Genomic DNA, 21,323 nt, shown 5'->3' with positions numbered 1-21,323 from the left:
ACTCATTTCATATTATATTTTTCTTTGTTATATTATTATAATAGACTCTTTTGTATGAAATTGTAAATTTTGTACGTAATCTAAAACTTCAAATTTTGGATCTATGAGGACCTACTCAAGCAATCATGACATATAGAATCTAATGTTGAAACAAAATTTTCACATCAACAAAGATCGTCACAAAGGTTGAAATAACTTAATGTATTGAAAATCCTATCCATTTTAGAGATAAATTGGAATTTGTATTAATAATCATGATCTTTTGAACGGAGTTAGGAGAACGGAGAGTTTATAAGTTTGTTGTGATTGTGATTGTGTGTTTTTTTATTTTTATTTTTTATTTTTGAATTTCAATAATTGATCTTTTGTTCAATCTTTTTTATATTGAATTTTCAAACTTAATTAAGTATGAATGTGTGTTTCTTAGTAATTATTATATGTTTTCATTGTTAAACTTATATTATTTTTTCTTGCAAATAAAAAAATCACTAAAACATTAACACTTAAATTATTTTTTTAAGGTGAAATGGTAAAAAAAATTATACATAATTGTAAGGTCTTCGGTACAAATTTGATATATGACATTCAACCTAAAAATATCAATATTTGTATTAATTGAACTAAATCTTACGAATACACTTAAATCATTTGTAGCATTAAAATATCATATCATAAGTGTTAATAATTGTTTCGCTTAAAAGTTAAAATATATCACACCATTATTTTATAGTTCAATAATTTAAGAGAGATATAATAAAACTAAATAAATTTAAAATAACAGGACTAATTATATGCGTGAGTGAAATAAAGAAATCAAAATTGCAAATAAATATAATATTTTTTAATTAAAAAATCTATTTAAAAAATTCAACTTTTTAAATGTTACAAGCTACACTTAGTGCCAATAGATTAAACAATGTTGTCATAATTCAATTCAAGTGATTAATAAACTAAAGATAAATTATTTAAAATAATTCAAATTCAAAACATAATTAATAATAATTTTTATCAGATTTTATTTACTTTTTAATTAAATTTTAAATTATCAAGATTAGAATCTTTATGTTACTAAATTTTTAATATAAAAAAATGGTTAAAAACAAAATAACCAGATATTAATTATGATAATGTCGTAGAACTAAAAGCTAGACATTGAAAATCAAGCATTGATTTTCAAAGTATTATTATTCATTTCTTTTTATCCATGTGATACATTCATCATTTCATATACTATATTATATGTTGTACTAGGTAACAAGAAGGATAAGGATTGACAAACTTCTAAAACAATGTTTCTCGTGATGTCACATTCTAAAATAAAGAAAATGAGTTAAGAGGGACCATTTTTTTCAACACATCATTGTTCTTACATTACACTCAATTAAGTTAGGTCATTATGGTTACTTATTTTATTTTGCTTTTCTTCCAAAGGGGAGACATTAGCCAAGGATAAAGACCCTTGCGTGAAGTAGAAAAATAATAAAATATATTTCTTGTATTTTCATTTTCTCAATAAAAACAATTAATTGAGATTGACACATATGAGATGCATTTGTTATATTATTTAGAATCTTTAACAAATGGATTCATATTAGACATTTTATATTTTAATGTTCGATTTTCGAACTTATAATTTTGTTGTTGATAAATTATATATAACTTTTATGGTAAATCTTTTTTGAAATGTTAGTAGTTATTCTAATTTTTTATGTTGACGTGTCTCTCATAATTTAAATTTTTATTAATAAAAAAATAAGATAAAAAAAAAAGTTCTTAAAATTATTGCTTTTTATTATTATATTCTTCACCAATTCAATGTATCATGCTCCATTGTATCACCTCAATGCAATTCAGGTTTTGAAAGCCAAAGCTCCCAACAGTAAGTTCTTCAAAAGTTTATGACTTTATGCTGTTAAGTCACCAAATTTGTAGTTTTGATTCAAATTTGGCCTCAAATTTCAAAAGGGTGTTTCTTAGTTTTCATGTTTTTGTTTTCCTTTATGAGAAATGGGGATTTTCTTTTCAGTGTGTATTTAGTTGGCATGAATGTAGCAAAAACAATTTTTTATTTTTAAGTTTTCACTTTGTTTTCATACAATATAGTAATCAAATTACAACTTCAAAAGAACACAGAGCTTGATCAAGCTCAAATGTTTTTAAGCTTATCTAAGTGTAGGTGTAGGGTAAGTGTTCAAATTATTTAACAGATTCAGCTTTGTAATGGAATTAGCAGATTCAGATTATTAAACCTGAGCATCTTTGTTTTAATAAAATATTGGAATTTTAAATTGAGTAAACACACAAGTAGTTCCTTCAAATTGTATGAATGTATTAACCTAGTCCCGGGCATAATCAATATTCCAAAATGATCCATCAAATTGCAAAATATTAATCAAGTTCGTCTCTCCATCTGGATCTGTTATCAAATGCATCATTGACATTATTCACTTAGTTTCATACTCATCCACAATACTACCAACTTAATGTCATTCTAATTCCTGCAAATACCAACAAAGGGAAAACTTTATTAAAATTTTGCAATTTCAGGGATTATTTAAGAATATGGATAATGTGTGAGACTAGATTGATATAGTCCTAAAATTTCAAGGACTGATTTGGATATTCTCTTTAAAATTATTATTATGTTTGGATATTTACTCTTTTAAATTATTATCATATTTTTGTGTATTTGTGATGTGGAATTTGTTGTATCTTTGTTTAGTTCCAAGGAAAACCTGTGACAGCATGCCAGAGAAACCTGAAAGTGATGATTTTGGAGTAAAGCATAGAGAAGAGGTTCAGTTGCCATCTTCCATTTACTCTCATCATCAGCCTTGGTGGCTTGGAGTAGGGGAAATTGAAAATGCCTCCAAATCATCTTCAGCTGATCAGCTAACTCGTTCAATCATGAATGGTGTCACATATTCAGAGGCTAATGGAGTTGATATCAATAAACAAAGGCATCCTTTGGTTTCTCCTTCACTTTCTGTAACTGATAAGTCAGGTGTCCGTCTTTTGACACCTTTTTAGACTTTTGCTTGTTTATAATTTATTTTTGTTACATTTTATTTTGGATTAAATTTACATATTTTTTTCATACACATATTTATTTTAATTCTAACTATTTGAATTAGCCAGCATGCTTGTGTTAGTTGTACAAATAGGGATGGGAATAGACTAGGCCGTCCGTCAGGGGCCTATGGTCTGGCCTGACCTATTTAATAAAAAGGCTAGGCTCAGGCTGTTTTTAAAGCCTATTTATTTAAATAGGTCAGGCTCGGGCTTATAAAAAAGCCTATTATGCCTGACAGGCCGGTCTATATATATTTTATTATTTATTAATATTATTTATTATTATTATATTAATAATATTATTTCCTATTTTAAATTTTATCAATTAGGTAATCACGCATTCCATATTCAGTATTTGTTCCATATTCGGTAGCGATTCCATATTTGGTAGTCATTCGGTAGCCGTTCAATTAGTCAATCAGTCGTTTCATATTTGTTTAAGAGGTAATAATGAATGTGTTTTTTTCAGAAAAAAAAAAAATCTATTATTTGACACAAAAAATTATTTTTTAGGGTTTAAAGGATGTTTGTTTCATATTTTTAAAAAATTATTTTAAATAGGCTTCCAGGCCAGGCCAGACTTTTAAAAAGGCCAGATCAGGCCGAAAAAAAAGCCTATGATAGGCCGTTGGCCAGGCTTAAGCCTAAAAAATAAATCGTAGGCCAGGCTCAAGCCTTTCAAAGTCTGGCCTGGCCTGGTCTATTCCCACCTCTATGTACAAATCCGTCTGTCTTATTTAACCATGTTATTGATGTGAAGTATCTACTAGCTTGGCCTCTGTTGGAGAACCTGAGTAACCACCTTTAGTGAGGTTTCTCCTGCCAACCATGTTTTTTATAATCCACAAGGAACCAATCTGAACCTTGCTTAAGGGATTAAAGTCTAATTTCACTTGGACCAAACTAATGTTGGTCAAATTCATCTGTTATGATAGACTGAGTTCACATAATTTTAAGCCAATTGCACTTTGCCATCCAGATTTTTCAAACCAATTGGACTTTTTCATCTAAATGAGCATATAGAATTAAGCATTTCAACCCCCTCCCATTTACTATGATTGTTCATAATTAAGAGAAACTTAAATACAATACAAGTAACCTTTTGAAGGAAAACTCACTCAAAATGTCATTCTAATTGTGTTCAAAGTGAGGGAACTGTCTCTTCAATGATGAATTTTGAATGGTAGACTGAGAATTCACACCAGAAAGTAAATCTGTCTTTTACATGTATTAGCATTGTGTTGTATATGTATACGATGATATTCACTAAAAAAATGTCTTACTGGTTTCAGGTGGGGATGTTGCTAAGGAGCACCGAAACATCAAACATGCCCTGTCGTCAACCGCATTTACCCTGGACAAATGCCTGAATCCAAATTTGCAGACAGAACTTGATGGTCATTCAATTGTAAGACCTTTAGTGTTACATTTTACAAAGATATGTAGGCATGATGAACTTTATGTCATACTTTGCAGTAGTCTAAAGAGTTTATAACTCATAAATCTCTCCCATATCATGACAATTTTCTTTTCCTTTGTTCATGAAGTATCAAAGAGCGCCTTGTAAGGATAGAGTTCAACCCCCCTTGGAGACAGTTATAAAATGACTGTTAGTATTACTTTAGTAAATAATAATTCCCCCATCCTAAATTTAGAAAGAAAAAAAGAAATTTCCTTTGTTTTCTTATTATCGCTTATATTGGGAGGTGGGGAAGGGAGAGCACGGAACTACATTTTGCACTATATCTTTGAAGTGAATACAAAGATTGTAATCTTCCTCAATATGTGTTGCAGGTTTTAACATCCCCTCATTCAAATGCACAGTTTGGTCAAATCTTGACTACTTATGGACAACAATCTATGGTATGCTATCATGTATTATTTTGGTAAAAAATAGATTATTTGTGGTTTTTATGATTACTTGCATGTCCTTAATTGTATGTAGATTAGTATTAATATGAATATGAATATGAATACATGTAGTTAGTTTCTTCTGACTTCATTCTTGTTGAACCAAGTAAATGTAATACTGCTCAGTTGCTAATTTACTGAGTCCTAAGAGCTGCTATTGGCATGATGGTAGATGAACCCTCAGAAGCTATACAGAATGCATCATCATGCTAGAATGCTTTTGCCACTTGAAATGGAAGAGGAACCTGTCTATGTCAATGCAAAACAGTATCATGGTATTTTGAGGCGAAGACAGTCACGTGCTAAGGCCGAGCTCGAAAAGAAAGCGATTAAAGTTAGAAAGGTATGACTGATATATCTAAATGATTATCGCTGATATGATGAAAAAATGGATGCAAAATTAAATTCATCTAAAGTAGGGGTAAATAAGTTTTTAGTCCCTAAAAAATTTTGAAATTTTGCTTTTAGTCCATGTAAAAAAACTGCATTTTTTAGTCCCACAATTTTTCCTGCAAATAGTTTTAGTCCCTGTTAGAAAGAAACATGTTTAATTGTCCTTGAACTTTCAAATTTTTGAATGATTTTTTGCAAAAAAGTATAAAAAACATTATAAAAAGTTTCTCCATAAAAATTTAGAATTTTTTAACTTAATATGAATTCTTAAATGTCATAAACCCAAGATAAAAGTGACAAAAATATGATCCTAGAAATCGAATTTTGAATTCAATTCTTGTGGAGGAACTTTTTACAAAGCTATAAACATATCTATAAAAAAGTCATTCCAAAATATACGTTGACATTCTAACAAGGACTAAAAATATTAGCATAATAATTCTATAGGGACTAAAAAATGTTAATTTTTTTACCGGGATTAAAAATAAAATTTTATAGTGACTAAAATTAGGTTTATGTAATCACACTATGACCTTTAAAGTAATAGGTTACTTCTTGAATGAGGTTTATGTAATCATAGTCTCTATGACCCTTAATAAAAGGTCATTTATCATAAAGAAGCCAAATGAAAAAGTATATCACTGAACATATGGGAATCGGATTTCACACAGTTACTTTGTGGACAAAGTAATTGAATTGGATCGTCGACGGAAATGTACGGCTGAGATCTAATAGTGTTTGAAACTACCGAGATCAGTACTATTTTATCAGAACCGTTATATCGCAAATTAACAGCCGAGATTCATTACCACGTGAATATACAACTGCAGGGAATCCGAATCCTAAAATATGGTGTTTGTAGAAAATTTGACAAGTTCCAAATGTTTAAACTGACTATCAATCTATCATATTTGTGTATTTGTTGGTATCAGGAACCAACTTTTCTAAAAGATTATAAGCAGTTTGGAAAAGCACTTCAACAGTTTTATATTAAGCAATATGGAAAATTTTCTTTAGTATGACTCATATAGGTTCCATATTATTATAAGTAACTTCCTGATTACTTTTTTAGGCAAAAATCAGTGGAAGGAAATTTCAGTTTTTCACTTTCATGTTTTACAAAAAGGGTTTAGAAGAGGCATATAGTGGATGATTAGATGGTAGTACAATTCAAATGTAAGTTTCAAATGAAATACTCCGTCTAGTGATATAAGCAAAAAGTCGAATTTATTTATATTTGAACCAAATACATTTGATTTTGTTGCTTATATTTAAGACCAAAGGGACTACTATGTAGAATACTTACAGAAAAAAAATGTAGATGTAATCCTTGTTGGATTCAAATGTGAGTGGTTAAATACCAAATCGACTATGAATAAACTAAATTTTAGATATATAAGAGAGGTGACTCATATACTTAATGCTTTTAGGTTTTGGGTTTAGATGTCGTATCAAAGTCTCTTGTGAATCCTTAAGCATTTGACTCGTTGTTTATCCGCGTCCCCAGATCCCCCAACAATCCTAGCATTGTGTTTTCTTCACATGATTATGGTCAAATAGTGGTGAAAATGAAATATCATGAATGAGCATGAATATTTTTAAGGCTTAACCATATATCACTACTAGTAAGGTGTTATGTGTGAATATTTTGTATCCACAAAATTACACTTCTGACCATTTGTATAGATTTGATCATAGTCACAGCTGTATCATTCAATTCTTACAGCCATATCTTCACGAGTCGCGTCACCTACACGCTTTGAGAAGGGCGAGAGGCAACGGTGGTCGCTTTCTCAATACGAAAAAGCTCGAACATAACAATTCTAATGTTACTTTTGATAAAGGAAACAATGAGAAACAAGGGTCGTCAAATGCATCACAGTCCATGCACAAAATGCAGGGTTTCAACATTTGTTACCATGATGGTAATGGCTTTACAACACTATGCCATTCACAGGCAAATGGAAAACAGGAGGGTGACTTCTTTGGTCAAGAAAGAAGCCCAAATGGTGCTATTAAATGACCCTTCCCTCAACCATACAGCAACAGGTTAGATATTATAAACTGGATGGTAAAAAAATATTGATTATTTTTCCAATGATACCTTTCACAATACCTTACTTTTTAATATTTCACAAATTAATCCTTCGCATCTTTCTAAATGCAATTAGATTTATGTTAATTTGACACAAAATTGACAACAAATTTCAACACTTTGAGTGGTTAACACAGTTTAAATACATGGTTGTTTATGATCAGAAGATGATTAATGAATATAACGAGGTATCTCAACTCATTAATCATCAATTAAATACAATTAACTACGATTTTTAAGTGTATATTTGAACAAAAACTTAAGTTAATAAATATTATGTATATTTAACACCTGAAAATCATGTATATTTGAACATGACGTGGATGGTTAATAGATATGCATGTTATTTGAACACCTGAAAATTGTGGTTAATGAAATTCAATTGATAGTTAGTGAGTTGCAGCACTTTGTTATATTCATTAACCATCCACTTTGTTAATGAACAATATTAACCATCTAAATTGTTGTCAAATTTGTGTGTCAAAATATCATTATTCTATAAGATTTTGTTAAAATGAGATATGAAGCACGAAAGATATTTAATGAGATATTGTGCTTGATTTAGAGGAGCAAAAATAACACTATTTTTGTTTTGTCCACAAAGGGAGGGGGATTTTAATAGGTGTTTGGATCTCTATAGTAGCTGCATCGTGCAGCAGTTATAGGGACCATTTAATTTAGAGAGCATATCTGCTATTGGGGATCCAGTCCAGGTCCATTTTAATAGAGAGAAAATGCTAATTTACTTTTTACATCTTTACAACATATCATATTGCAATTAATGTAAAAATATTTTAGTCATTGCATCTAAAATTTTATAAATTGATTTTCTCCTTCTGCAACTAAATATTATGTAAAAGACAAATAATATGAGATGGAGGGAGTACATGATAGTAAAGTTTAATATAATTTATCTCAATTCTTACATATTTATGTCTGATATATTGCAGGTGAAGATGAAGGGCTTTGCCTCATCCAACTTATGGTGCTGTAATTCAAAAGGCAAATCATTCTTGGCTCAGTTAGTTAGATTGAAGTGATAAGACCAGTGGCATGGTACATTTTATGTTTGTGTTTCTCTTTACAAGTCCATTTGTAAAATGGGTCAGAGAAATAAAACAAAAATATCACTTTGGTTTGTGAACTTTACATAGAAGATCACTTGTGTATGACATATATACTCCACAAAAAGCTTTATTTTATCCTATCTCTCTTTCTACACACATTATCTTTGAATGGTGCTTATATGTAAGACTTTTGTTCCATTTGAAATTATTGACTTATTATTGTTGCAAGTGACTATATACCTTCTTCATCTCCCTAGCTGGGGAATGAGAGTAGTTTACATTTAGAGGTCAACTGTTGTGCAGATTTTTTAGCTCATCATGATCACTCTAATTGCTTTGTTCCGTTTGATCTATGTAATCAACTTTACTTAGTGAGATAAGGTTTAGTTGCTTTTAGTTGCTCTAACTATTCCCCCCACCCAATTATCTCTGTCTCGTATTAAATGTTTAATTTGTAATATTTATTTAATGAAAGATTAAAAAAAAATCACTAATATACTTTTATTTATTATATTTCATCTCATATAACTACCATTAATAAGAATATTTTAGTAAATAAAATTTATTTTATCATTAAAATCAACCTAACTAATATTATTTTTTTTTTTTAAACATAAACAACTCAAATAAAACATTTATAATGAGACGGAAAAGTAAATTTTAACGGCGTAATAAATAAAATATTAGTGTTTTAAAGATAAGAAAGTGCACAAGAATCAAGAAAAAACTGATTTATTTCTCCATAATATTATTTTATTCTCTTTATTTTTATTTAATTTGATTATGTCATTATTAGTGTTAATTAACATGACAACTACTACTTCAATTTCATTTTCTATATAAAAAGTCCAAGACTATAATAATAAAATATATATAAGTATTGTTCCATTATTTTCTATAAGAAGATATATGAATAAATTCATTCTGTTTTGTTCACTTAGCAAATAATAAAATGGAAACTCTACTCCATCTTAGAATATCCAAACAAATATTCTGCGATATGTAGAAAGATGTGTACACATATTTAGGCAGTGCAGTGCAATGAAGTTGTCCACATGTTTACAATTTAGCCTGTTCTTGCAGTTGGTCCTGTGAATATAGCCATAAAAAAATTAACAGCATGCATTTAATGTAAGCAACTTTTAAAACAGAAAGCTGTAGGAAATCAATGAGACAATTGAATGCTCAAATATATATGCATCCTCCTAGATTTTGGCACTATCTGATATAGGATTCAACGAGCCATACTCAGAGACTCCTTTTTTTAATAGATAGTGATTCGTTCCCAGTACTGTGGAGCTATATAGAACCACCAACACAACACTTCATATTGAAGTTGTGTTTGGAATCTTACACGTGTTGGTGTTCGACACTAACACAAAATTTTATTCAATCACTTATAATTTCTTAAAATTATATACTATTGGTGTCTATATGTCAGTTTGTGTCCGGTGTATGTATCGGTGTTTCATATTGTGTAGGAAATATAGGGGAAGAAATGCAATTTAGGAATAAGCAATATGAAGTAACACAAACCTCTGTCACAAAGAAAGCATGGAAACCATATGGAACTCTTTGAGGCAATTCTACAACTGCAACAGGATCTGCTGACATTGTTTTTGCATCTATGACGTGCACGAATGATTTCCTGCAGCATCGAAGTTTAAAACCGTGTTTATTTTTCTTAAATTTAGAAGGAATAATATTCTTTTCATGTTTTATTATGAGGTCACTGGACCTATATATATACATGAGCCAGGGAAAACAGATCCCTGTCATTATGGGATTGATCCTAAATACATAAACCTAATAATAGCAAGATACAACTGTTACAGAAGTACAATAAATATAAAACTGTTACAGAAATACAATAAATATAAAACTGCCTAAAATACTAAGGGGAATCACAGTTTTGACACTCCCCCTCAAGCTGGTGAATAGGTGTTTTCCATTCCCAGCTTGGATATAATTCCTTCAAAGTTAATGCAGTTCAGCCCCTTGGTGAGTATGTCTGCAAGTTGATTCTGAGTGGATACATATGGTGTGCAAATCATGCCACTGTCTAGTTTTTCCTTGATAAAGCGTCTGTCAACCTCTATATGTTTAGTTCTATCATGTTGCACCGGGTTGTGGGCTATACTAATTGCAGATTTATTGTCACAATATAACCTCATAGGTTCATTCCACCTTATCTTCAAGTCTTCCAATATAATCTTTAGCCATAGAAGTTCACATATTCCGTGGGCCATTGCTCGAAATTCTGCTTCAGCACTCGATCTAGCTACTACACTTTGTTTTTTGCTCTTCCAAGTTACTAGATTTCCACCAAGGAAGGTGCAGTATCCAGTAGTTGATCTTCTATCTACCACCGACCCTGCGTAGTCCGCATCCGTATATGCTTCAAGACTTACACTCTTGTTTCGTTTGAACAAAATCCCTCTTCCTGGGGTCCCTTTCAAATACTGGACAATTCTAAGAGCAACTTGTAAATGTGCTTCCTTTGGTTGGTGCATAAACTGACTAACTAGACTTACAGCAAAAGCAATGTCTGGTCTAGTATGAGATAAGTAAATAAGTCTGCCCACAAGTCTTTGATACATTTCCTTGTCCACAGCAATATCCTCCTCCGCACTTCCCAACTTTATATTTGGGTCCACTGGAGTACTTGCTGGTCTGCAGGCTGTCTTCCCTGTTTCTTTAAGCAAGTCAGTAATGTATTTTTGTTGAGATATGAAGATTCCTTTCTTGGAATGGGCAACTTCAATTCCCAGAAAATATTTAAGTCTCCCTAATGCCTTGATCTCGAATTCCGTGGCAAGGCATTTACTTAGCACTTGCTGCTCCTTTTTGTCATCCCCACTAACTATAATATCATCTACATACACCAATAAAATTGTTACTCCCCCTGAATCTGAATGTTTGATAAATAATGTGTGATCCCCTTGGCTTTGTTTGTAGCCTAGACCTGTCATAACTTTGGTGAATCTTCCAAACCATGCTCTTGGGGATTGTTTCAGCCCATATAGAGCCTTTCTTAGCTTGCAAACAGTTCCAGCAGTAACCTGCCCATTGTAACCAGGGGGCAACTCCATGTATATTTCTTCTTCAAGGTCTCCATGTAAAAATGCATTCTTCACATCAAACTGCTGCAGGTCCCAATCATGATTTGCTGCTAATGACAATATTACTCTGACCGTGTTCATCTTAGCAACCGGGGCAAATGTCTCCAAGTAATCAACTCCATAGGTTTGAGTGAAGCCTTTGGCCACTAATCTTGCCTTGTAACGTTCAATGGTCCCATCAGCCCTGTATTTAATTGTATATACCCACTTGCATCCTACTGGTTTTTTCCCAATTGGTAGGGTGACAAGTTTCCAGGTCCTATTCTTGTTTAACGCCTCCATTTCCACATCCATGGCTTGTTTCCATTTCCTGTCAGATAATGCTTCAGATACAGAGGAAGGTGTGTGTGTGGAGTTGAGGTTTGTGAGAAAGGTTTTATGAGTAGGTGAGAATTTTTCAAAGGATAGGAAATTTGATAGTGGGTAAAGTGGTTGTTGGGTGCATGTTCTAGTTCTCTTTCTAAGGGCAATGGGTAGGTCTAGATTTTGGTCCACCTGTGCTTCTAGATTTGCAGAAACAAACTCATTATAATCATTGGAGTTTATAGGATTCGAAGGTGTTACCTCATGCAGTGATGATGGGTTGGATTCTTGGACATTGCCAGATTCTAGAATGGCTTTTTCTCTCCTTGAATATACCAGATTTTTCCCAAATTTTCCATCATTAGGTGCAGGTTCAGGTGCAGGCCTTGCTGTTAGTTCAGGTGCAGGTGTAGGTGTAGGTCCTGCTGTTGATTCAGGTGCAGGTCCTGCTGTTGGTTCAGATGCAGGTGTAGGTGTAGGTCCTGCTGTTGATTCAGGTGCAGGTCCTGCTGTTGGTTCAGGTGCAGGTGTAGGTGTAGGTCCTGCTGTTGATTCAGGTGCAGGTCCTGCTGTTGGTTCAGGTGCAGGTGTAGGTGTAGGTCCTGCTGTTGATTCAGGTGCAGGTCCTGCTGTTGGTTCAGGTGCAGGTGTAGGTGTAGGTCCTGCTGTTGATTCAGGTGCAGGTCCTGCTGTTGGTTCAGGTGCAGGTGTAGGTGTAGGTCCTGCTGTTGATTCAGGTGCAGGTCCTGCTGTTGGTTCAGGTGCAGGTGTAGGTGTAGGTCCTGCTGTTGATTCAGGTGCAGGTCCTGCTGTTGGTTCAGGTGCAGGTGTAGGTGTAGGTCCTGCTGTTGATTCAGGTGCAGGTCCTGCTGTTGGTTCAGGTGCAGGTGTAGGTGTAGGTCCTGCTGTTGATTCAGGTGCAGGTCCTGCTGTTGGTTCAGGTGCAGGTGTAGGTGTAGGTCCTGCTGTTGATTCAGGTGCAGGTCCTGCTGTTGGTTCAGGTGCAGGTGTAGGTGTAGGTCCTGCTGTTGATTCAGGTGCAGGTCCTGCTGTTGGTTCAGGTGCAGGTGTAGGTGTAGGTCCTGCTGTTGATTCAGGTGCAGGTCCTGCTGTTGGTTCAGGTGCAGGTGTAGGTGTAGGTCCTGCTGTTGATTCAGGTGCAGGTCCTGCTGTTGGTTCAGGTGCAGGTGTAGGTGTAGGTCCTGCTGTTGATTCAGGTGCAGGTCCTGCTGTTGGTTCAGGTGCAGGTGTAGGTGTAGGTCCTGCTGTTGATTCAGGTGCAGGTCCTGCTGTTGGTTCAGGTGCAGGTGTAGGTGTAGGTCCTGCTGTTGATTCAGGTGCAGGTCCTGCTGTTGGTTCAGGTGCAGGTGTAGGTGTAGGTCCTGCTGTTGATTCAGGTGCAGGTCCTGCTGTTGGTTCAGGTGCAGGTGTAGGTGTAGGTCCTGCTGTTGATTCAGGTGCAGGTCCTGCTGTTGGTTCAGGTGCAGGTGTAGGTGTAGGTCCTGCTGTTGATTCAGGTGCAGGTCCTGCTGTTGGTTCAGGTGCAGGTGTAGGTGTAGGTCCTGCTGTTGATTCAGGTGCAGGTCCTGCTGTTGGTTCAGGTGCAGGTGTAGGTGTAGGTCCTGCTGTTGATTCAGGTGCAGGTCCTGCTGTTGGTTCAGGTGCAGGTGTAGGTGTAGGTCCTGCTGTTGATTCAGGTGCAGGTCCTGCTGTTGGTTCAGGTGCAGGTGTAGGTGTAGGTCCTGCTGTTGATTCAGGTGCAGGTCCTGCTGTTGGTTCAGGTGCAGGTGTAGGTGTAGGTCCTGCTGTTGATTCAGGTGCAGGTCCTGCTGTTGGTTCAGGTGCAGGTGTAGGTGTAGGTCCTGCTGTTGATTCAGGTGCAGGTCCTGCTGTTGGTTCAGGTGCAGGTGTAGGTGTAGGTCCTGCTGTTGATTCAGGTGCAGGTCCTGCTGTTGGTTCAGGTGCAGGTGTAGGTGTAGGTCCTGCTGTTGATTCAGGTGCAGGTCCTGCTGTTGGTTCAGGTGCAGGTGTAGGTGTAGGTCCTGCTGTTGATTCAGGTGCAGGTCCTGCTGTTGGTTCAGGTGCAGGTGTAGGTGTAGGTCCTGCTGTTGATTCAGGTGCAGGTCCTGCTGTTGGTTCAGGTGCAGGTGTAGGTGTAGGTCCTGCTGTTGATTCAGGTGCAGGTCCTGCTGTTGGTTCAGGTGCAGGTGTAGGTGTAGGTCCTGCTGTTGATTCAGGTGCAGGTCCTGCTGTTGGTTCAGGTGCAGGTGTAGGTGTAGGTCCTGCTGTTGATTCAGGTGCAGGTCCTGCTGTTGGTTCAGGTGCAGGTGTAGGTGTAGGTCCTGCTGTTGATTCAGGTGCAGGTCCTGCTGTTGGTTCAGGTGCAGGTGTAGGTGTAGGTCCTGCTGTTGATTCAGGTGCAGGTCCTGCTGTTGGTTCAGGTGCAGGTGTAGGTGTAGGTCCTGCTGTTGATTCAGGTGCAGGTCCTGCTGTTGGTTCAGGTGCAGGTGTAGGTGTAGGTCCTGCTGTTGATTCAGGTGCAGGTCCTGCTGTTGGTTCAGGTGCAGGTGTAGGTGTAGGTCCTGCTGTTGATTCAGGTGCAGGTCCTGCTGTTGGTTCAGGTGCAGGTGTAGGTGTAGGTCCTGCTGTTGATTCAGGTGCAGGTCCTGCTGTTGGTTCAGGTGCAGGTGTAGGTGTAGGTCCTGCTGTTGATTCAGGTGCAGGTCCTGCTGTTGGTTCAGGTGCAGGTGTAGGTGTAGGTCCTGCTGTTGATTCAGGTGCAGGTCCTGCTGTTGGTTCAGGTGCAGGTGTAGGTGTAGGTCCTGCTGTTGATTCAGGTGCAGGTCCTGCTGTTGGTTCAGGTGCAGGTGTAGGTGTAGGTCCTGCTGTTGATTCAGGTGCAGGTCCTGCTGTTGGTTCAGGTGCAGGTGTAGGTGTAGGTCCTGCTGTTGATTCAGGTGCAGGTCCTGCTGTTGGTTCAGCTGCAACAATGCTTAAAGGTAGCGCAGCAATGAAGGCTGCAACTTAGGGTTTACAGGCACGGAGGGTTGCGCTGCAATGAAGGCTGCAACAATGCTTAAAGGTGGCGCAGCAATGAAGGCTGCAACTTAGGGTTTACAGGCACGGTCAGAGGCTCCCAAGGATCAGGAGCTCTGATACCATCTTAAATTTAGAAGGAATAATATTCTTTTCATGTTTTATTATGAGGTCACTGAACCTATATATATACATGAGCCAGGGAAAACAGATCCCTGTCATTATGGGATTGATCCTAAATACATAAACCTAATAATAGCAAGATACAACTGTTACAGAAGTACAATAAATATAAAACTGTTACAGAAATACAATAAATATAAAACTGCCTAAAATACTAAGGGGAATCACAGTTTTGACAATTTTCATTCTTAAAAAAGGTGATTAAGAAAAACGTAAACTAAGCCATGCACAATGATTTTGATTAAAATTCGTGCATATAAAAGTAATGTCATAAAGTCGCTGCTATGTGTGTGGAGGAAATGGATACCCGATATTCTCATCATGTACGAAAAAGATCAAGTATCCGTCATCTTCTTCAGAATCAGTGCCTGGGATGCGTGGGACATAAACAGCCTCAGAGCCAAACCTTCCTGGTCCCAAGTCATAGAGACCCTCAACATTTCCTCCAACTTCAAGCTTTGTTTTTCCAGAATCTGGTTTCGCATGCAAATCAAATTTAATAATTCCAGTAACTTTAGCAATGCTGTCTAATGTGGTTCCATATACATATCGCTGTTTCCTGATGAAATGAAAATAGTAAATAACAGGTGTTTGTGTCAGTGTATCATAGATTGTTATACTCATTCTCAAATAAACATGTTAGGAAAAAGAATGTGACGATAAAATAACAACTATTGAATTGACAGATGATTAATAGGGGAGCACAACCTAACCTGGCGACTCAACCCTTCTGGAGCCATTTGGGTTAGGGCTTGACCATGTCATAAAATACGGACGGAGTAAGATATCGTTTTATGACCCGATATCAGATTAGGGTCAAATTCGGGTTAATCTTTGGGTTACCTAACTGATTCTCATGTATGAATTTTTATTTTGTAGTTTTTTGTCATTTCCATTTGTTTGAAAGAAAACTTTATACGTAAAGTGATATATCATTATTTTTTCTTTGCAACATCGAAAAATTATAGAAGAGTAAAACAACATCAAAGCCTATATGGAAATATTTACTGATTGCTTGATCTATTTTTCTTGTGTATTGATATATGATCATCATATAATATTATTTAGCTTATACTTCTGATTAATTTGATCTCGTCCTACTTAGATCCGGTCTTAATAAGACCATATCGATCGGTTTTTCGGGTTTACGGTCTGGTTCTGGTCTAAAAATATGACGTGGTCAACATTTAGGGTCAAGTGTGGGACAAGTATAATCCATCCTAACTCAGCACATACAAGTTCAGTATTTAGCCTACCCTAATTTTCAACATGGAGAGAATAAGCTTACCTGCCAGTGTAGCTTTCATTCACCCTAGGAAAATCAACAGCAGATGCTGATAGTTTCTTTTGAGAAGCTTCACCACTTTTAATGTTAAATCTCATTTCATACCTGGAACGAGTTCAATAACTGTGTAAATATAGAGTAACACTCGGTAAAATTTGATTGATAAATTAAATATAAGAACGAGTCTTTTTACAGCTCATTGTTGAAATTTTCAAGCTTTTCCTTGACAGCCCCACTGACCATGTCCAAATCTGGATTCTCCAAGCGGCACGTAATCAAAACAATTTCATCCTCCTCCTCCCATGCATTGGCTAGGGACAAAAAATAAGTCATAAAAGATGAATTAAAGAATTTACAGCACAAATTGAAGCTTGGTTTTTTTGTTTAACTTCAAGTGTAATACAATGCTCCTATTCTATCATGTGGCGGTTTTCATGATACTAAAACTTGTGTTCAACTTTGACATTTCTATGAATTCAAAATCAAAAGAAGTAAAAATTTATTCAGGCACTTCAATTTCACTGATCGTTGAGTTTTATAAATCATCAATATAGAATATTGTTAGGAACCTTTCCATAAGCAAGAAATAATTCCTAGAATAATCAATAATGGTCTAAAAACTTATTCAAATGCACAAAGATTCCAAACAAATGAAGAATTTCTTATTAGAGTAGTGATTGAAAGAGAAGATACAACAGGTTAACAATACAAATATCAACCAACATATTATATTAAGGAGAAAGAAAAGCAAAAAAACATACCATTGTGGAATATGAAGCAGTTTGGTAGTTCAAACCATCTAATGAGCTTCTCATCCTTAGCATAGCGAGGAAGGACACCAAAACGAGCTTTTTTGGTTGAATCAAAAGAGAATATCAATGTCTTATTCTTCACCATTTCCTGAAAAATGGATTACAATCAACAATTCAAGATTCATATGGGAATTGTGGAAGCAAAGCGTTATTTTTAGCAATAATATAAACAAAGATCATGTGACCAAATCACATGCAATACCTTTGGCCTAAAGTACAGAGGAAGATCCATAAATATTGCATAATTCTCTGTGATGGCAAAGTCATGCATCATGATGGGATCGGATATTGTTATGGGTACAGGATCATGCATGTAACCATCCTTTGAAATTACTCTGTATGTGATATATGGTGGTGTATGTGAATATCCAAATGTAAACATCTCCCCTGCAAATAGGAAAATTATTTGTAGGAATTTGTTAGTATAGGCCTCTTGTCACCAGGACTTATGTTAGAAATAAGCATATAAATCATATTAGTGTTGAGCAGAAGTTATGTAGTATTAGTAGGCAATTTCATTTATTTTATTTTATTATTATTAAATATATATTGTGTGTGTAGTAACTGCTGTAGGAAGTTATAAACTTTTCTAGGAATTTAGTATTATAAATATAGGCTGAAAGGGAAAAGAGAGGCAATTGGGTATTTTTTATGTATTGGGAGGTTGGGAGAGACTAGGCTCTCTAATTCCTAGGTGGTTATTAGCAGTTACCATTCTAGTCTCTTCTCTCTAATTGTATTTCTTTGTAACTACTCTCTGTTAGAAGTTCATAAACAAAGAATTAATAAATAAAGTATCAGCAGTATTCCATCATTATATCTGTTCAGACCAGTTTCCTCCAGAATTACTATTCTGGTAAGCACTGTTTGGATAAACATCTTAATTAAGTGCTTGTGTATTAAGTTATTTCTATAAAAAAAGATTAAAAGTAAAAAAGTCAAACTATTTTCATATAGGTTATAAGTTGTTTTCATAAGTTATCTTGGAGAGCTTATAAAAAATATGTTGAAAACAGCTTATGAACATGTCATAAGTTGGTTCCATAAACTCTCTCAACCAATCTCACAACTGCTTATGTCAGTAGATAAGCTCAAATAAACTTAAGTACTTATTTAAAGATGGCAGTAGATAAACTCAAATAAACTTAATCACTTATATAAAGATGGCTTCACCAGTAAATGGGTCAACTTTTGGATGAGCAGTGAAGGAATGGCCTAATCTCTTGTCATAGTCTAGCAAGCCAAGTGTCTGCAAATCACCATCTTCAAAAACTTTAATAGCATCTGCAAAATTTAAAATGGCACTACTTTAGTACCATAGTAGAAGAGGTAAATACAACTATAGCTAGTTGAATATTGTGATACAATTGAGTCAATAATTGGACTGAAGTTGTTTTCTCCATTGAAAAAGAAAACAAAACCCTTGCTTTGTAAGATCTATATAGCACTGACACTTAAGATTAAAGGCGTGTCCGGAGTCCGACACTGTCACACACATGTAGTTACACTCAATCGCTTCCACTTTCTTAAATTATTATTGAAGTTTACATGTAAGTGTGAGTATCGTGTCGGGTATCAATGCTTCATAGCTTAAAATCATAAACACACCTGACCTTGATGAATCTTTTTAACCTCATGTTCTATTCAGTTGATAACATTTTGGATATAATCAACAAGTTTATATCTTTCATAAAAGTAAAACAAAAAAAGTACATTACTTACAAGGTTTGTCTCCTTCTGAGAGTGCTAGAAGCTTCCGATGGTGGTATACAAGAGCTGTATTAGCTGGTAGGCATAAGAGTGAGTGCACAAGTTAGTTTCATATCTTCCTGTGGTGATGCACATATTTAACTATTATTTGTGCAAATTGTATTCAAACCGTGAATTAGGTCCATTAGGTATAGCATAGTCTATTTAAACAGTTTAGTGATTGTACTCATTACTTTAGAAATAATACTCAGAAAATTATTTCCAATTCTACATGGTTTCAGAAAATTATTTCCCAACACAAATGTAATCTTCGAATTAGACATGCATTACAAAACATTATGAAACACTACTTGAGTTGTACTGAGAAAATTGCTAAATGTAAAAAGAAAAAAACTATGATCTTGAAATTTGACACAGTCTAAGTTACCTGTTCCAGTTCCATAAGAAACATCCAGTACTTTCAATTTAGCTCGCAACATTTGTACGTTAACCATTAAAAGTCCAAGTAGACCTTTGAGATCTCCAATCTGAAAATGGCATACAAGAAGACACATTTATCTTGCAAGTATAAAACAAACATTTATATCACTAAGCTTCTATACTTTTACTTTCTTTATATACCTTCATAAATTTAGAGCCTCCAAAGTATTCTTCTTGTTTAAGACGAGAAGTTTTCACAAAACGTGAAACATATGTAGCTTTTCCATCTTTGATACGCAAACCGTGAATCATTCTGCAGTTAATTGATATACATAGATCAATATTCGGGGACTAGATACCAAAATTACGAACTTTATATAGTTACTGGAAACCCAATATCACGCACCCATCTCCGTCAAACCTGTAAAAACAGAGGGAAAGTGCCGTATGAGCATAGAACTCCACATCAAGAATAAATTTTCAGTTCAGATAAACTAAAAAAGCTCCACGTAAACATCTACATCAAACCTTTCCATACAAAGTAAATAAGGGAAAAGAAAAATCAATATACTGATAAGCTATATGGATCACCTAGATATGTATTTTCCACCAAGAATGGTGCAAGATCTCATAATATACTGTTCAAAACATTCGAAAAAAGGAGACAAGCTTTACCAGTGATATCCAGCCACAGGAGCAAACTTCGGATTGGGTCCCACCCTAACAAACTCTCCATTCAAGCAATCCTGCAATGCACATCAAAATCAATAGAATTTGTAGCTTTTAAGTCTAAACATGATTTTTACAAAAAATTTATTGTTCAACACATTTTTATGTAAATGTTTCAAAACATAAACTACTTTACATTCAACTCACTTTTAACTAAAATCAATTCATTCAAAATCAATTTTTATCACTACAGAATCAAACATGATCACCAACTCAAAAAGTCAAACTTTGAATATATCACATGAATTAATGATTGTGTAAAAAAACAACTTCAACTATATCAGTACATCAAAATTAATTTTGCTTTCTCTAATCATCTAGATTATGTTCATTCCTTACCTAGGTTTTCCACTTCAAATTCAGGGAAAAGAATAAAAAAAAGAATTAAAAAAGAGGCAATTGAAGAACTAACCGGGAGGAAGCCTTTAACAGTTAGGTCTGTAGTGGGAGGGGTTTCATCTTGAACAGGTGCGAAATTACCAGCAAGCCAATGATGAGGAAGTGAAGAATCATAAAACAACTTGACAACAACCTTCTCTAACAAATCAACCACTTTTGAAGTGAAGCCATTACTGGGTTTTGGTTCCACATTCAAAATCCCTGATCCTTTTACATTATTCTCAGTCTCCATGTTGGGTGTGTGTCAGAGAAGGGATTTGGGACGATAGTGGTGTAAAAATGAGTGATGAGTGATGTTGTTGATTTTTGTATGGTTCAACTACCGTAGTGGCTTCGCTGGCCTAGGAACTGACACGTGGTTACCATAGTATGCAAATTATAACTTCTACTTGGAAACATCCCCTCCCTCCCCTTTGGATTTCTTGTCCTTGTTTCAGTCACCGCAATTTTTAAACTCTATCCGTTTCTTATGAAAATGACATGGTAATTTAGATTATCATTAAGAATCAACTAAATCACTTCTTAATCATCAAAATATTAATATTAATAAATCTACGGTAAAAAAAAGTTGTATTTTTCAACGACTATTTTGATGATTCAATCATTAAATTAGATTTTTTATTAAATCATACGTCAAAGTAATAATGCCATACGGTTTTAAGTACTAAATGTTAATTTATTTCAATTAATTAGTGTTAATCCACGCTGGCCGGGAGCCTTCCATATCATGAGATATAGTCTTAATTGAATTATCAAACAGGGATAACAGAACGCCATCCATTGGCT

At 34.9% G+C, this 21,323-nt stretch overlaps 2 protein-coding genes across 3 annotated transcripts; one reads left to right on the top strand and one right to left on the bottom strand.

Moving 5' to 3' along the window:
- The first annotated feature begins 1,721 nt into the window (after nucleotides 1-1,721).
- Nucleotides 1,722-8,645, top strand: LOC101500168 (nuclear transcription factor Y subunit A-1-like). Of its 2 annotated transcripts, none has more exons than XM_004510932.4 (7): nucleotides 1,722-1,879; nucleotides 2,723-3,004; nucleotides 4,365-4,480; nucleotides 4,867-4,935; nucleotides 5,156-5,326; nucleotides 7,103-7,425; nucleotides 8,422-8,645. In XM_004510932.4, exons 1-6 carry the CDS (start codon nucleotides 1,816-1,818, stop codon nucleotides 7,397-7,399), a joined length of 999 nt encoding a protein of 332 aa, XP_004510989.1. In that variant the 5' UTR covers nucleotides 1,722-1,815; the 3' UTR covers nucleotides 7,400-7,425; nucleotides 8,422-8,645. The 2 variants fall into 2 exon arrangements, with proteins under 2 accessions (XP_004510989.1, XP_027192196.1); XM_027336395.2 differs by lacking the exon at nucleotides 1,722-1,879 and adding an exon at nucleotides 2,065-2,183.
- A 748-nt stretch (nucleotides 8,646-9,393) lies between these two features.
- LOC101500703 (carotenoid 9,10(9',10')-cleavage dioxygenase 1) lies at nucleotides 9,394-20,899 on the bottom strand. Its single transcript, XM_004510934.3, has 14 exons — nucleotides 20,551-20,899; nucleotides 20,085-20,155; nucleotides 19,816-19,830; nucleotides 19,611-19,722; nucleotides 19,417-19,516; nucleotides 19,002-19,064; nucleotides 18,453-18,563; nucleotides 17,482-17,666; nucleotides 17,229-17,367; nucleotides 16,661-16,778; nucleotides 16,471-16,572; nucleotides 15,490-15,741; nucleotides 10,075-10,186; nucleotides 9,394-9,627 (listed from the first exon to the last, which is right to left on the bottom strand). The coding sequence occupies exons 1-14, from the start codon at nucleotides 20,767-20,769 to the stop codon at nucleotides 9,598-9,600; spliced, it is 1,629 nt and encodes a 542-aa protein (XP_004510991.1). The 5' UTR covers nucleotides 20,770-20,899; the 3' UTR covers nucleotides 9,394-9,597.
- Nucleotides 20,900-21,323: the final 424 nt, after the last annotated feature.

Source organism: Cicer arietinum, chromosome 7 (assembly GCF_000331145.2).
Source record: "Cicer arietinum cultivar CDC Frontier isolate Library 1 chromosome 7, Cicar.CDCFrontier_v2.0, whole genome shotgun sequence".
NCBI lineage: Eukaryota > Viridiplantae > Streptophyta > Magnoliopsida > Fabales > Fabaceae > Cicer > Cicer arietinum.
This window is presented reverse-complemented; position numbering and strand designations above follow the sequence as displayed.

Coding starts and splice junctions, on each gene's coding strand:
- LOC101500168 (XM_004510932.4), top strand. CDS start 1,816: ATGTATCATGCTCCATTGTATCACCTCAATGCAATTCAGGTTTTGAAA. Junction 1,880..2,722: donor GAAAGCCAAAGCTCCCAACA/GTAAGTTCTTCA, acceptor ATCTTTGTTTAG/TTCCAAGGAAAACCTGTGAC. Junction 3,005..4,364: donor TTCTGTAACTGATAAGTCAG/GTGTCCGTCTTT, acceptor TACTGGTTTCAG/GTGGGGATGTTGCTAAGGAG.
- LOC101500703 (XM_004510934.3), bottom strand. CDS start 20,769: ATGGAGACTGAGAATAATGTAAAAGGATCAGGGATTTTGAATGTGGAA. Junction 10,187..15,489: donor GTACATGATGAGAATATCGG/GTATCCATTTCC, acceptor TCGATGCTGCAG/GAAATCATTCGTGCACGTCA. Junction 9,628..10,074: donor ATGCTTTCTTTGTGACAGAG/GTTTGTGTTACT, acceptor CTATATTCACAG/GACCAACTGCAAGAACAGGC.